We start from the raw sequence: 16,468 nt of genomic DNA on the forward strand, positions 1-16,468 counted from the left end.
CTTACTCATATACAACAAGATACAAAAACTTTTCGCCAGCATCAGCTATACAACAGATGATTGACGCACGAATATATGGTAATGCTTTGTGCAAAGTATTATACATTTACCCTTCGTGAAGTTACCCACTGCTGCTAATATGATTTCGTGCATTGAAGATGACATCGGTTATTTGCGCTCTGAGCTTTCCGAAAATAATTCATGAGAGTTTTACCCCTGGAAAGTTGAAAATATATATGAGTTTTTCAAAGAGTTTTGTATTTTACTCAAATAGATGTGTTACAAATTGTGGTTCGTGATTCGAATTACTAGCAACTCTGCTCGAGGACATGATGTTTGCCGGAGGGGGTGACATCTAAAAAAGTTCAGGTTTAAAACAAAGTTGATTTTTCATCGTACAAGTTTCATTGGAAATCAGTAAGCTGTTTAGAAGTGAATTCTGGTGTTAGTTATCGCTTTCGAAAGGTAACACTAACATCTGAATCCTTTACCAGAGGGCAAGTTTTTTGAAGACAAATGCACTTTTCTCATGTATCGCTAACGTCAAGAGATGTAAGTGATACGTAATTTGACAGCGATGTTGCCTCCCTATGTCTGATTTTGTTCAATGTAATGTTCTAAAGGTCTATTATTGCGAGCTACATTTTTAATTGTCAAAAATTGAATGAGTATGAAACTGTGATTGCAATAAAAACACAGAGCACAGGATATATTAATACTGTACAAATTTTCAAAACAACAAGATTAAAACCTGGTACATTGAATTTAATCTAATTAAAATTTGCACCCGTTTCGCCAGCAAACGCGGAAGAACAAATTCAATTAAAGTTCTTAAAAGTCCTTAAAAGCAACAACCGAAACGAAAACGGAAAATTTATTGCGTTCCTTTTTTGTCTTTTATTCGTACAATGCCATTCGTGTGATGCTAGTTCTTAAAATTGAAGCAATTAAGTTCATTACAATGTGATATAAGTTTAGTCAATATTATTTTGTTTTGTTTAAACAACATTTATTTGACACGGTGAAATACAAATTAATGTTGGTAAATATTATGAAAGTGTGATATTCGAGGTGGTTGAATCAAGTACCTAAATTTCATTACTTTGAACTGTGTCTTGTATTTATCAAAATGGCCGGACGGAGAAGCGCGTTAAAGAAAAAGTTACTATCGTGTGCACAATTTGACTTTCATTTCGGATACAAAGTGCGAAAATGAAAAGAGTAAAATGGTAAGTGCTCGGCGACAGAAGAAACAAGTAGTAGCTGTGCTTAAGCCCGTAAGTATTTATAGCATCCATATTTGAGCAAAAGATTATAATGTATCGTTCCCCCGCAGGCCAATAAAATTAGTGAACGGAAGCACCATGAACAAGTCGTTTGGAATGAAAAACGAAAAGGAAGCAGTTCCGAAGGACTCGTTTTGGATGAGAACTCACTAGAAATAAAGAATGATTTTAGTCACGTAGTTCACTGTTCGATTTCGAAGTGTCCGGCCTCTACTCCATACGTTTAGGTGTCACTAACCGTACACGCAAATCCGCTTCAATCGCCGCTGGTTGTCTAAAAGTATACCACAGTCCACAACAATATCGTGTCCAGAGTTTATAGCCCCAATATGAATCTTTACAGAAAGTAATTCGTCGCAGACGGCCAAGCAACGAATCTTTGTCCACGCAATCAGAGTGTTCCGTTAGTTTTGATGGAGTTGCAGGTAAAAATGTATTTGACGAATTTCAGCGCATCGGTAAGATGAAAAGAACTCTCTAAAACTGTGTGCTTGTGTGAAGTTTACTCCGAAACCATAATAAATAGGCATTCCGGAACAGCAGCTCTTAGCAGCAAGTTGCTTAACCCAACAAACAAATCAATTTTTACCGAAGTTCCAGGATTTGTTGGACGTGATCAGTTGGAGAAATTCTCTACCGCTGGATATAAGAGTGACTACGTTTTTATAAAACTTCTCATGCTCGAAGTTTGGCCAGATGGTCTGAGCGGTCGCTCTGTAACGGGGCGCATGTCGAATAATCCGCTAGGTAGAGGACTCCATACGTCTTCAGCTAGCTCACAGCAGGATCGCTTTTCAATCAAGACTGCGTTGGAGCCGGAAAAAGTTGAATATATTGCAGGTACCTTCTTTATCAAGTTAATTAAGGATAGAACATGTGAATATTTTTTTTTCAGGACGATTATATGAACATAGGCTGAATATGGGCGATTCTCCAGCCGTAGCAAGAATAAATGCAGAAGAATGTAATCGATTGATGTCACGTGTGATTTCCTATCACGGAAAGCAAGTGACAAGCGGTCATCACTGAAGATTAATGTTTTGGAAATGTCGTGGCTAACAATGATCACCTTTAACAGTCATTTTATTCATTTTTCTTTACTTAAATTTATTAAACATATCTTTATAATAAGAGAATAAATAATACTCCAATGAGGATGGTAAAAAAAGGAATTTATATATTTTGAGAAAACCTTTTAATATGTATATTTAAATAACACGATTGAAACAAAATCTGTTATAATATTGTAGCATAATTTTAACAAAATTTGTTTAAAAATTCTAACTAATTCTGATCTTTTTCTGCAGAAAACCTAACAAATCTTGCTATAATTTGTAATAATCACTAAACAAACTTGATAGAATTTTTGGTATTTTAACTATTAACGAGACCAAGTTTAGAACACAAGTTGATACAAAAATGGCTCGTAACACAATATCAGGATATGTTATAATCTTGATACACTTGGCTGATCGGGTATGGTCCGAGGAAAAACTACCTATAAATTGGTTGTAACGACTCATATGCCCTAACTATAAGAAAGGACACAGACTCGACTGTAGCAAGTATCATGGCATATTCCCTTCTCAATTCCGCATATAAAGTTTTCGCCCGCATCCTGAATAATAGACTAACGCCGTTGCAGGAAGCCTTTGTTGGTGAATTTCAGTGCGGTTTTCGAGTAGGACGATCTACAACCTACCAGATGTTCACCTTGAGACAGATCCTCGAAAAGTTTTGAGAACGAAAGTGGCAGGCACAACATCTGTTCATAGAATTCAAGGCAGCGTACGATTCAGTGTAAAGCAACAAGTTGTGGCAGATCATTCTTGAACATGGTTTTCCAAGCAAACTGATCGAGATGAGTCGTGCGACCCTTGACGGGTAGATTGGAATACTTTCGAAGTGGTTATTTTTAGTACATTTGTACCGCGTGAAAACGAAGTGAAGAGACGGATTGCGACACCGAATATGGTTTATTACAAATTGCGTAAACGTAATCAGATTAGGTCCTGCAGCTTACAGATCTGCGCGATATTTGGATCTGTCGCTAGTATTAAGGTAAGTAAGAAAAGACACATTGGTTGGTTAGGGCTTGATTTTTTTGTGCAGACTCTTGCACTAGTGGATCGCTATTTTTATTCTAAAAAGTATTCTAAAAGTTGGAAATGCTATTGATACTCAACCACACACATATACACACATTTTTTGCAAGAGATATTGAATTAATCTTAGAATGAAAATAATAAAGTTTTATACTATTCTTAGTTTTCTTCGGCAGATCATATTAGCAACATCAAAGGATATTTTGGAAATATTCGCGTGGACATTGTAAGTATTCTCTTTGTTCCTTTAGGAACCACTCAGGGCGAAAAAAAAAGCAATACGAGGAAGATTTTAATCAAGTGACCTTTCATTAGATACATTAATTCTTAGCTAATGTTCATTTCACTACAAAATCAATTTTATTCATTTACTTTTACACAATTGGAAAGGAATGGTTTGGAAAGTATAATTTGGGATTTACGAGCCGCTTTACATTTTATCGATGACGCCGCGCACCACCCTACCGGCCGGCTCTACGATGATAGTACCAGACATCCTTGAGTTAGCGCGGTTGTTGTCCACGATCGAAACGGAATAAGCACCGCCATTTTTCGCGAGTCGTCCACGGTCTGAAACGCTGGTCACAGCACCTGGCTATTTCACTCGTCGAGGTTCGGAGTTTGTCCGTCACGATCCCAGGATCCAGCTGACGTACACAGCCCTACGAATGTCAGCAGCAGGGCCTTTTCTAACCCGGAACGGTCCAGCCGGGGATCCCAACACTTCACGCGTCCACAGGTGGAGACACTGACCACACTGGTCCAAAAACGGTTCACTTTACTTTCAACTTTTAGCGAGCGGGGATACTGATCCCGAAGGTTTGAAACCGGGCGGTGCTACTTGGCCAAAAGTAGATGATATAAGAGGCCTCGGCCTGTCCAGGGTATTATATACCGTGATGTACTTGCTGGGTCGAGCTGACATCTGACGATCTGAGCACGATTTGACAACTCGCATGTGAAATGCGCCCAGCTTGTGATGGTTAATGTTTACGGTCCAGGGATAGAGGGGGTTTGGGAATCTTTATACAAGAAATTCAAATTCTAATTTCACTGGAATAACGTACAACAGTTATTATGAAATAAACAAGAAATATTCTAAAAACAAATGAAAAGTTGCAATAATAAGATGTATCGTATTGTATTTAGCTAAATATGCTAGAAAAACTAGTTTTGTAGCCTAACTGGAGGTTACAACATCGATATATTTGAATTGAGGGTATTCCAAATCATCGGCTGATATTATCAGAATTACAAAAACCTGTATTTGTTATTTATAAAATAGAATATAATAAAAAAAAGCCAAAAAATATTTCCAGTAACATATGGAAGCAGTGTTTAAGCAAAATATTGTTTTCCTTTTTTTTATTTATCGTTATTTAAAAACATCATGAAAACACGAAGTTGGAGGTAGAGTATAGAACATTACTAAGCAATTGATACTTTGGCAGGAGTTGAAAAACGATAACGTAACGTGTAAATAACATAAAGTTACTCGTGTTGTGACAATTCGAAAAAGGCAATCCACGAGACAGTTGCGATCAGCTGATTCAATCTGTTTTTAACTTATGACAGCTTTATGTATGTTTGATCAGTCGCAACTTGGATACAATCCAGATCCAGAAGCGTGAAAATCAAATGTTATCTGATCGGTAGCTCTAGTATCGCGAGTGCCAATTCTAAATACAACATTAAAAAATCACTTTTGATATTATTGCCGACATTAAAAGATTTCGGTTTTGGTCGTGTTTTGGGTTTGCAGCTTGAAAAACAGCAACAATAACAAACGTACAAGCAGAGAAACGTCACTCGTGGATTGCCTTATTGTGCAACCATCGCAACCATTCGCGCAACGTATACAAAGTTCCAAGTGCTGCTTGGAAAACCTGACTTGCTTTATCTAAAATAAGGATTCGACTCGATCGTAGCAACTATCGAGGTATTCGAACAGTTATCGTTTTATTACTTGAGATTAAGTCTGTATGCACCAATCTGGTTTAGGATATGATCAAATGTGTTGGGGAATGCTATATGTTATCATATTTACATGCCCCAACACAAATGGATAAAAAGGCATCCACAGACTAACAGACGTAACATTGGAACCTAGCTCCATCGCCGCAAAAAACGTTCATTTCAAATGTTCAATCGAATAACAGTCATCGCGCGCAAACGTCGTCTAAGGCGCTGTCAAGCAATCTCATACATATTTTGTAGTTCCCCATTTGACACATGCAGTAACGCTGGCGCTGATGTCGAATTACATGACGCAGCGCGAACACGGCAGCAGATGGTGCTAGTGTTACTAACGTAAAGTACTGGAATCATCCAAACGATGATTTTATTGAAAATTTGTACGACGTGTTATGTCTGTTAGTCTGTGAGGCATCATTAGCTTTTTGAAGTCAAAATTGTTTGCAAAGTGATATGTTTTTACCTTTTTGGTATTTTTCATTGTGTGTCTAACATACCATGTTATTTTATATTATGTTATTTTTTCAATTTTTCATTTGAATTTCATTAAACACTCATAATTTGTCTTTAACATTGTTAGTATTTTTTCGTAGGATTTTTATCTGAATTAAATACGTAAGAGTTCGTAAAACTGGCTGCGTAAAATGAAGATGCACAATAAAAATGCAAGGTGTTTATAAGCATTCAAAATGTTAATATGCAATGCTTTAAATTAATTATTTTTGATGGTTTATGGCAATACTTTCACAAATAAATTTCAGATATACCTAGGTAGTTTAGATTTTTTTCGATGCGACGATTGATAGCAGAAGTTTTATTCAAAGGAGACTTCATAGAAGTTTAACGAAAATGAATTTTATACCAGAGTATCGTGAACAGGAGCAGAGTGATGCCCAACAACTGAACATGAGTCCAGCATATTTACGAATACTTGCAATTAGTGTTCTGAAGGCATTAGTGTTCTGAAGGCAAGTTGTTAATTCTATTTTTACGAAGGTTGAAGAAACTTTTCGTAGGAAACCCGTCCACTTTCACAGTTACAAGTGAATGTAAGTGCATCGTTTGACATTACAATAATCTGTGCTCAACAAAATATGTTGAATAAACTTTGAGCGTGTCATTTCGCCGAATATAAACATTAAAGTATTTGCACAGCTCTTGTAAACATTATTCATTTTTTCGAGACAATTGAAAACAATTGAACTTTTATTTATAAAAACAAAAGGTTTCGTTAACTTTTTTTGAATTAATTTAGTATATAATACAAGTGTGATACAAGGTAATCAATAGTTTCTTGCATAGCACGGCAGCCTCTTTTACGTGTACAAAATATTTTTCTTCGGCCTTGAAAACAACATCAATGACAATTTTTATTTCACACTGTATTTTATATAACGTATTTTACTGATTAATTCTGGAATGCTTATTTTAACACTGCCGCTCATTTTAAGTCCATGAGATTTGTGTTTTAAGCAAAATTAATTTCACTGACAAAAAAATAAAGCTTCTTCTATTTGAACCGAACAACTGAATTCACAAGAACTTTGAAATGAATCTAATTTGAACGAATTTTTCTCGGCACGATGGTTTATACTAGCGGATGTAAACTTTGGTATGAGTGATTGTAAAATTATTATTGAGCAGTTTTGAAATAATTCTAAAGTTTGTAAAAATATGTATAGCTAAAGTAAGTATAGCTAAATCGAAAATCAAAGCTGATGATATCATTCACTTTAGATTCAAACTAAACGCTGTGAGTCACAGTACGAGTTATATTTACACCACCAGTAAGTTATCACTACCAATTTCATTATCTACATGTACGAACCACCGTACCACACATTCCGATTGTTTTTATCGTCGCGGGCCATCTGCAGTGCCCTTAATTCTTTGAGCTTAGAATTTCGCAAGTACCACAAATATCCGATCACGACGATTGACAGGGAAAACAGGACGATAAATATGATTGCCGTCACCATCCAGGCGACCTGCTCCGGGGTTGACGCGTACGGTTCTACCATGGCTGCCTCGAACTGTTTGCCAGCTTGCTCTGCTATCAGTGTTTCTTCAGCTTGTAACGGTTCTGTCAGTACCATGTGTAACCTTCTTGATGATGGACCAGCAGAACAGAGACCGCGGAATGTTAAAAGTATTATCAGTATGATGGTACTTGGAGCCGAAAACGATGTCATAATTGTTTGGTGGAATGTTATTCGCTCGTTATTGTAGAGCTTTCAGATGCCGAAAGCGATACTGCCTGCATGGGGACGTATAATCGCCGAAACTCAACCGGTACTGATTTCGGTGACGAGTAGCGGGAGCCTTCGAACGTTTCTGATAACACACCTTAAGCTTCCTTTGTCTGAGATATAAAAATTGATAAATTATAGATATGCTGATTTGTCACATACCGGGGTCACTAATCCGTTTGATATATTGATGTGTTTTTTTTTTCAGTTATGATAGAGAATTCGAAATTTTACGCCGAAACGATTGATCTGTATTCTAGGGTAATTGAAGGGTGCCTCAAAAAAATCTGGACTAGCTTCGAAGATTAATCATTTTGGTATTTAATATATACTTTGCTGATTCACTAATCTTTCACCAAAGAGATGAAATTATAACATATTTCCTCGTACCTATACTGCCGCGCATAGCATGTCAGTCCCACCTGCATATTCAGCAAGCCGAGAAAAACGCGTTTTTATATGATTTTATAACATTGCTTCTTACGAGATGGGACAATATGTTTGGATGTTTTCCAGCAGCTTTTCAGAACAGAGTTGTTGAGCTCATCCATTGTTACGAAACTATGCATTGTTAGCTACCATTTACGCGTAATAACTCAATTTTACTGAAAATGCAAATGGGACTGACTTGCTATGCGCGGCAGTATACGTCAATTGAAAAATATTTCCCTATGTTGTTTATTCAATTTAAAAAAAAGAAAGGAAGACTTAATGAAAGAGAAAAAGTTAAAAACAAAGAGATAAAAAAGAGTCGAACTGTGATAAAGATAGGTAAAAACATGGCTATAAGAAAAACTAAACAGATGGAGTTATAGGAAGATAGAGAGTTTGAGAGATTGAAAAAGAAACTTGCTGGCCAACGAGCGTTATTTGTATTATTTATTTTCGAAATTTTCGTTGTTTGTGGCGTTAGAGCACGATAGTATTCCGTCTGTGATAACATAAAGTGACATATAACAGTATTATATCTTGCATCGGCAGATTGTTTCTAATGCAATAAACTATGCGTCTGACACTTGACTAGTAAGCTGATAGAATGGCTCTCAATAATCCTAAAATTTACACTGTCATCAACACAGCCATTGAACCTCAAAGCGTAAAGCTCTGCGTCGTCTGCAGCCAAGAGCAGTACTGAGGTTTAATTGCTATGTCTTTTCAATAAACCATTAATATATCTTGTATCAGCTGATAATCAGAGCACAGTGAATGACAATTGATTGACGGGCCGTTTGTAAACGGTCATACATTTCCGTTGATACAAGATCGAAAGCAGTCACGATTTATCTTCGTCAAGCGCAAAACTGAAAGGAACCACGCAATGTTCGGCCTACCGGAATTTTGGCTCCTGTTAGCCGGTATCGTGCTTAGCTTTAGCGTGTGCATTCTGGCGGAGGATGTTTCCTGTACCAGAATCGATTTTGATCAAGCGACATTGACGTATTTGTCACGTTGCTCCTATATTCAGGAATTTACCGTAAAGCCATATCACGCATCAACGGTATTTACTCCGTACCGGGATTTTGCTGAATATTACCTTTCGGAACAGTGGCAAGGATTGACATGTGGTGAAACAGTGCAGAGTTTCAGTGTGAATGAACAAACTGAACTGAGGATGGTGTACAATTTAATTTTTGATTTGAGTGCGTCATTGGAGGTTAGGATATTGGACTTAGATCGTATTGATAGCGAAGGAAACCCGACGGTTGTCATTCGATGGAAAACCGAACAGGCTACCCGCGGCTGGGGATTGTTTCAACAGAAGATGGATTTGGTTATCAAACGCGCTAAGGTAATTTCAAGTGCTTAATGATGGTTTTTTATGAAAATGGTATACCATATTAACTTATGATATAAATTATGTTTCTGCAGTTCAATAATAAATGGTTAGTATGAGGTACTGAAATAATGCAACACGTACAAAAAAAAAAAATGATACTATGATACTCTAGTTAACATCTGGAGTAAAACGTTTTTACACGTGCAATATTCATACCTTAATACTGCTTTATTAGTAAACAGTCCATCATTGCACTAATTGATGATACAACATGATAACCAATTTCTCTAATAGGCACATGTTTTTTTTCTTGCAGATACAAATCGAAGCTAATATGAATTCTGGCAGTGATCTTGCTATTGAGTATTTCACCGTTTTTAACTATGAAATAGAAACAGATGATTGCAGATCCTTAGATGAATTCGCAACAACAATGATAACTTCTACTATTACTACTCCTTCTTTCACTACAACTACAACTCATCCTATTACTACTACTACTACTTCTACTCCTACTACTACCATCCCTACTACTACCTTCCCTACTACTACTACTACTACGACTACTTCTACTACTACCTCTACTACATACGCAACGAGTACTACAAGCAATCCTACTACTACCATTACTTCTACTACAACCAGTACATCTTCATCTAGTGCGTCTTCTACAACTGCTTTCATTGAGAGCACAACTCTGAGTTCAACAACAAATTCTCCAAGAGACGAAAGCACATCGTCAGCTAACCAAGCGATGACTTCTACATTCAAACCGGTTGTCACAGCATCGCCTCCAAGCAAAGCGAACGCAACCGATTGGATATGGATAGCACTGGCAGCAGTGTTTGCCTTTTTGTTTTGTCTGGCCGTAGTTAGCGCAGCCTACATTTATGCTATGAATAGAAGCCTGCTTAAAATTGCTCTGTTGGTAAAAATAAAAAGCAGAGGCAAATCGTCGCAAACTGGAAATCGTTTACATGATAAGTTTTATGATGCTTCAAAACGTAGATCGCTCTCCACATAGACATGTATGTAATAATAATGCAGTTATGCAATTTCTTCCTACTTTTTACAAATGATCACTTTATTTAGTACAAAAAGAAAGTCACCTTTCAAGGTAAAGTTCTCCTTTGTTTATTTCTCTGTGGTGAATAATAAATTCTACTGATAACGACGATTATTTCGATTTTTTTAATTCCACTGGGTCAGTGGATTGGGGTTGCTTATGGTAAACTAATTTCAGTGTATATTTACCTTCAGAACTACAATGCTATTATCTACAACTTTACCGAAAACACCAATAATTGAATTCACAATTTTTCTATTAAATTTATTTTTGACAGTTCTTTTTTTGGAAAAAGTTCTGATCTTAAACGATAAATTGATATCAAAAATGACATCTTAATTAAAACCAAACAACCGTGAAAATTGAATCGGGAATAATCCTTTCGGAACGATTTTCGAAGTGACGTGGAATGGCTCTACTATGAATTATAGGTACCGATGGCTAGGTCATCTCTAATAGTAAGTTCGTGATCATTTGCACATTGCTTTATAACGCAGTTTTTGAAATTTTCTATGATGGATACGTGATTTTCAAACACAATGCGGAAAGCCGTATAGTAACGGTTTTCAAATTTTGTACAGTTGTTTGGCACCCGAAAAAGCATTAAAATAGATTTGCTCTTTTTTACTGTAATTAATCACCTTTTTCAAAACAACATTGAATCCCCCTTCTTGTAAGAGATTGGTAGATAAAGCCATCATCGGGCGTACTGCACAGCGTTCACCGAAACTGCCAAAATATATACTTAACATTTACATTTTCGCTTGTGGTGTAAGCGAAATACAGTAAAGTATTCTTCTATACGATTCTACGTACAGCCGTAAACGGAGTCTGTGGAATGAGCCCTACCACAGTATTCAAGCCTTCTGCCGTAACACGCAGAGGATTCCGTTCTTTCGTGACAAACTCGTGGGATCAAACTGGATTCAAATAAAAATAAAGCAACAAGCCTCAAACCCGGATCCCGGCAACTTTACTTTGCCGGAACAAATTCAGCTAACACACTCCATGGCGTGCAGCCTGACAAGATTGCACGCAACAGGCGAGACCAAGGCGATGGAATTGCAGAAGAACTTCAACCTTGACGGTGACTCGCTGGACAAAGGGCCTTCAGTTTCATCACTAATCCTTAGTTCGCCAAGTCGGAAAGAGGAGAACCCGACGGACAGTCTTCCCGATCCGGAGAAGCACGGGGTCACCCACGCGAGGAGGCCACCGACTCAATTCGTCAAGCAGTCGACCAGGTTGACCGTTCGGGTCAGGTCGCAAACAAGCGACCTCGGCCGATTTACACGACCTTGCCAAACTCTAACGTTTAGGGCCGTATCAGCAAAAGGCTTCGGGATCTAGCAAGCGCGTTGTCATCTGCACCGCGACAAACATCAGGGGTAACCTATAGAGAAGTGCTGGAGGCCACAAGCCTGTCGATCACCTCGTTCGACTATCTAGCTTTATGACCTATCCCTGAACAGTTAAAAACTGTTCGTGACTCCATTCGGACTGGATTGCGGACCAGGACTCACCTACCACCAGGTCCATGTTCAGGAGTTGCCACCTGAAAAAGGCATCCTACAACTCATCTATACCAACAACGACACGTTAGATGGCTGGAGATCACGGCGTCTTCTCTTAAACCGTGAGAGGGAGCACGCTTTCAAGTGTTTCGCACGAAGGATCTCCCGAATTCATATAGTTCTTCCAAAAAAATGTGGACACCATGAATGATATAAATCTCCGTCTACTCCAATACCAGAGCAATGGTTTCGCCACACGTGCATGGTGAGTATGCTATCGCAACGTTACTGGATTGTCGAACTGGACCAACAGTCTGCTAGCGGCATAGAGCTTCGGGTACGGCTAAGCACGCATGTGGCAGGTTAGCGTAAAGTCCTCTAATACAGGCGGGAAAGACTCTGGTGCAAATGCAGAAAAGGATCTTAACCCTCTAGTGCCCAGATTAATTTTCAGACGGGCTTCGAAAAAATCACTTTGAAACTTTAAAAACATTTTTTAATTATTGATTGAAGCTTTTTAGAGGTTCAACTGAAGCCCGTCTAAAGGCGGCACTGGGAACTAGAGGGTTAAACAGACTCGATAAAAGAAATGTTGACCTCGATGTGAGGAGCGTAGGCGTAGTTCAGGCGAATCTCCACCATGTGAAGGGAAAAAGGTGCGCAAATTGCTTCAAAAATGAAGACTTAAATTAGGCGCAAAACTATTGGAGGGAACTGGTGGACTTTCTGAGACTATAAAAGGAAGTGGACTTGCAGACTCGGGAGCTTTTTTCTACATCAGGCGTTCGTGTGCTGTTCAGCAGTGAGTTAGACCAGAGATTGGACCCACCCCCCTTTGGGCTACCGGTAGTGCGTTTGCAGATTGGCCCGCAGCTACAGGAGAACTGCGCAGCACACGGTTCGGCCTGTGAACCTGGAAAGGTTCCGCGCCTAACCCGTAAAGGAGCTTCGACACCCTCGGACATTAGGTCCGAATCGTTAAGGAGGGTCCCCTCTCGGTTCTGGCCATTGCGGTCAGCCGCGGTCAGGCCGATTACGTCAAGGAGGGAAGACGCCTGCAAGATTCGGTTCGAGATAACTAAGTTCCCGCTATCCTGCCATCCGCCTTGTACCGGTACGAGATCGGGTTGCGCAGTCGAGAGGACTCCTGCGTCACCATAAACAACGTTAAGCGGCAAATACTAGTGAGTAGACACTACACGCCACACCATTGTTACACTTACACGCTACAAATACACGAAATATATAAGTAAAGTGAAGGTTCTTGGTTTTTGTACTTTTACTTGTACCTTGATTACCCGGTAGCTAGCCGACCCTGCGATACCAGCAATAGGGCCTGCTCTGCCGCAACATTTGCCAGCCGTAAGTGTTGGGAAGTCAGTCGGTTTCACACAAGAGATGGTTGTTGCCTCCGCTTACTTCCCGGGGGACCTAGACGACATGTCACCATTCCGAGTCACAGCGCTTGTGCGGTACTGCCGAAGCATCAACAAGCCACTCATCGTCGGCTGCAATGCCAACGCGCACCACACAGTTTGGGGCAGCTCGGATGTCAACACATGAGGTGAGTACCTGCTTGAATACTTTACTTCTAACACCGTAATGTATGCAATGTAGGGAACGAGCGTGGTAAATGGCTGGACACGTGTGACTTGAGACCCTAATATGGTCACTCACATTTGTCCAGCATCTCCTATCTCAATCTCCACGAGGTGCCGACCGGGATACGACCCAAGCAGCACACATTGTTGCAATGCAGCAAATGCAACTCCCAATGTAGCATTCACAGATTGTATTTATTCGCATCCGTTACTTTTAATCAACTTGTATGTAACCGAAAAAGCGCAGGAGGTTGAGCCTATAAGCAACTAACAATGCTATGTGAAATCATCATCAGCATCGATTACCGCTGCAGCATAGGAGGAAAAGAAAGGAAAAACAAAACTTAATTTTGTTTACCTTAATTCTCATTGCTCTTTGGTGGTTGTGTCGCGGAGATTCATCTGACTACACATATTCTAAAAAATCTAAATCATTCAAGTTTATTGGAATTTTTCTCTACTTTCACTCCTGATAGTTATGCAATTATACTTGCGATTGAAAATTTACCGTGCAGAAAATGTTTTTATTTCGTAATTATTCACGCTCATCTTATGAAGCGTTTTAAACTAAATTTTATGATTCAAATTCGCCAATTTATACACAAAGTTCATTAGTCCAAAGTTCAAACTATAAACAAAGATCGTTAAGAAAACCATGCTCAGTGAACATGCAGTGTTTTAAACGCGAAATATAAGATACCGAACCATATTTCCAACAATAACCATGTATCATTATTTATATTAAATATGGCTGTTTACTTTGTGGCATTTTTAGCAAATACATTGTTCAACACGATGTTGCTATACATTTTCATCACAAGGTTGCTTTCCTTAAAAGAAAACATCTGTGAAACAACAATACGCAATATCATGTGACATTATCGTTATTCAAAAGCGTCATGAAATATGCAGTTGGAAGTAGATTGCAGGAAACTACTAAGCAACATTTTGTGTTGAATCACGAGATGGATACACATAAAAAACGCAATGTTGCTCAATTCTTTTGAGTTTCATTAAAGCAACCGAAAAAGTTTCTTGCACCGTTAAACAATAAATATTGACTAGTATCATTTCAAAATATGTTGCAGGTGCTGCTTGGGGAATAACCTTAGTGAAGATTGGGTAACCAACCCGATCGCTGACTAGGAAAGGATATCGTACGCGACTGTGTTCCCGTGTTAGGGGTGGCGTATAATAGCTTCTAACCCGGAGCGAACGACTGAATCGTGAAATACTGTATCCCACAAGCTACACCTCAGAATGCAGCCCCATCAGCAGGATTTAGGTATCGCGATCCTGGTAAGGTAGCTACAGTGGTAGGGAGACGAAATCGCAGCGATTTAGGAGGTTCCAGAGAAAAGGAATTCCGTGCAGTAGACCTTATTGCACGCACTCCTTTCAAGTATCACATCTACTACAGTGGCAGCAAAGCGGCGGAACCTGTATCGGTTTCGTAGTGATGAGAAATCAGAAATTAAGAGTCATCCGGTGGAGGTCCGAAGATGACCGTAAATGTGTGTTGAGTTGGGGGCAAATTCTTCAACTACAGGTTAATCAACACCTACGCACCTACAAACGACATATCCGATGACGTCAAAGATGAGTTCTATGGAAAGCTGGAACGAACCTATGACGAATGCCCGAAACACATCGTAGAAGTCGTAATCGGAGATGCAAGGTTGGGAGGGAGGCATGGCCTCCACTCGTCACTCAATGAAAACGGCCTGAGGCTAATAAACTATGTCGTGGCTAGAGAATTTGTCATGTGTAGCTCCTATTTTCCACGTTTAATTCTCGGAAACACCCTTGAAGGCATCAAAATAAGGAAGCTTGCTCCCGAATCGATCACGTGCTGATTGACGGTCGTTTTTTTCGGATGTTGCTGATGTTAGGCCTTTTTGGGGTCCAAACATAGACTCTCACCATTATCTCGTCGTTTGCAAGATCTGCGCACAGTTGTCGAGCGTGATGAAATCTTGCACAGACAGGACGTTGCTTTTCAATATACAGCGGTGGAAAGCTGATGGGTTGGCAGAAGTGTACGCCAGAGAGCTGGATCAACGGATAGCAGAACAGCAGGAGGAACGAGTGGAAGACATAAATGGGCTGTGGAGTAATGTTTACAGTGCCATTGAAACGACTGCGAGAGAGATGGTAGGTACGACGCGTGGAAAACAGCGCAACAGCTGGTTTGATGCTGAGTGCCAGGAAGCGACGGATGAGAAAAACCGTGCCAGGAACCGCGTGCTCATTGTGGCCACACGTCAGAAAAGAGAGAGATACAGGGAGGCAAGAGCTCCTCAAAATAGAGCTCACCGTCGGAATAATCGCGAGCACGAGGAGCAGGTGCGACCTAACCTAACGGGTCACCTCAGAATCCTAAAGGAATTCAAGCTAACACCTTTAGTAATAACAGTCTCTTACTGAATGGAAGCGAAGCCCAACATGGACGTTTCTTCGCTCAATGTGGAACAATGAAGGATCGAGCACAGGTTTGCAACCAACAAGCTCAACTCCATCAATGAGTTCGAGCATCTTGTAATCTGTGTACAGAAATCAGGGTCAGCTACAAGAGACAACTACACTTGTCGCATTGGCATTTATGTCCAATGCCGTTCAGGCCCACAAAAAAACCTTTTTCGAAAATTAGTCGTAATTCATTTTTTCCAATTGCTTAGGCTCCTAACGTAAAGCCAATGATATACTTTTTCCCTAGAATGAAAGTGACATGATTATCATGGTGATCATGAGAAATATGGAGAGTTTCTCCTTGCTTCTCAGTTAACGGTTATTGATTTGACTATATACCCTGTAAACTTAAAAACGTAAATGTAGCAAATTCATTTATTTTTTGCTGACTATTCGGCACACAGTTTGCTCTCGTGCGAAATTTTTT

At 39.4% G+C, this 16,468-nt stretch overlaps 1 protein-coding gene and 1 long non-coding RNA gene across 2 annotated transcripts; both read left to right on the plus strand.

The window, feature by feature from the left end:
- Nucleotides 1–1,138: 1,138 nt before the first annotated feature.
- Nucleotides 1,139–2,347, plus strand: LOC129729733 (uncharacterized). Its single transcript, XR_008728735.1, has 4 exons — nucleotides 1,139–1,277; nucleotides 1,337–1,566; nucleotides 1,630–2,126; nucleotides 2,182–2,347. It is a non-coding gene; the product is annotated as an uncharacterized LOC129729733 (long non-coding RNA).
- Nucleotides 2,348–8,902: 6,555 nt separating this feature from the next.
- On the plus strand, nucleotides 8,903–16,222 carry LOC129728899 (uncharacterized). The gene is made up of 5 exons (XM_055687373.1): nucleotides 8,903–9,403; nucleotides 9,708–10,375; nucleotides 11,276–11,701; nucleotides 15,122–15,250; nucleotides 16,126–16,222. Exons 1-5 carry the CDS (start codon nucleotides 8,933–8,935, stop codon nucleotides 16,220–16,222), a joined length of 1,791 nt encoding a protein of 596 aa, XP_055543348.1. The 5' UTR covers nucleotides 8,903–8,932.
- The last annotated feature ends 246 nt before the right edge of the window (nucleotides 16,223–16,468 follow it).

This window comes from Wyeomyia smithii, chromosome 3 (genome assembly GCF_029784165.1).
Source record: "Wyeomyia smithii strain HCP4-BCI-WySm-NY-G18 chromosome 3, ASM2978416v1, whole genome shotgun sequence".
NCBI lineage: Eukaryota > Metazoa > Arthropoda > Insecta > Diptera > Culicidae > Wyeomyia > Wyeomyia smithii.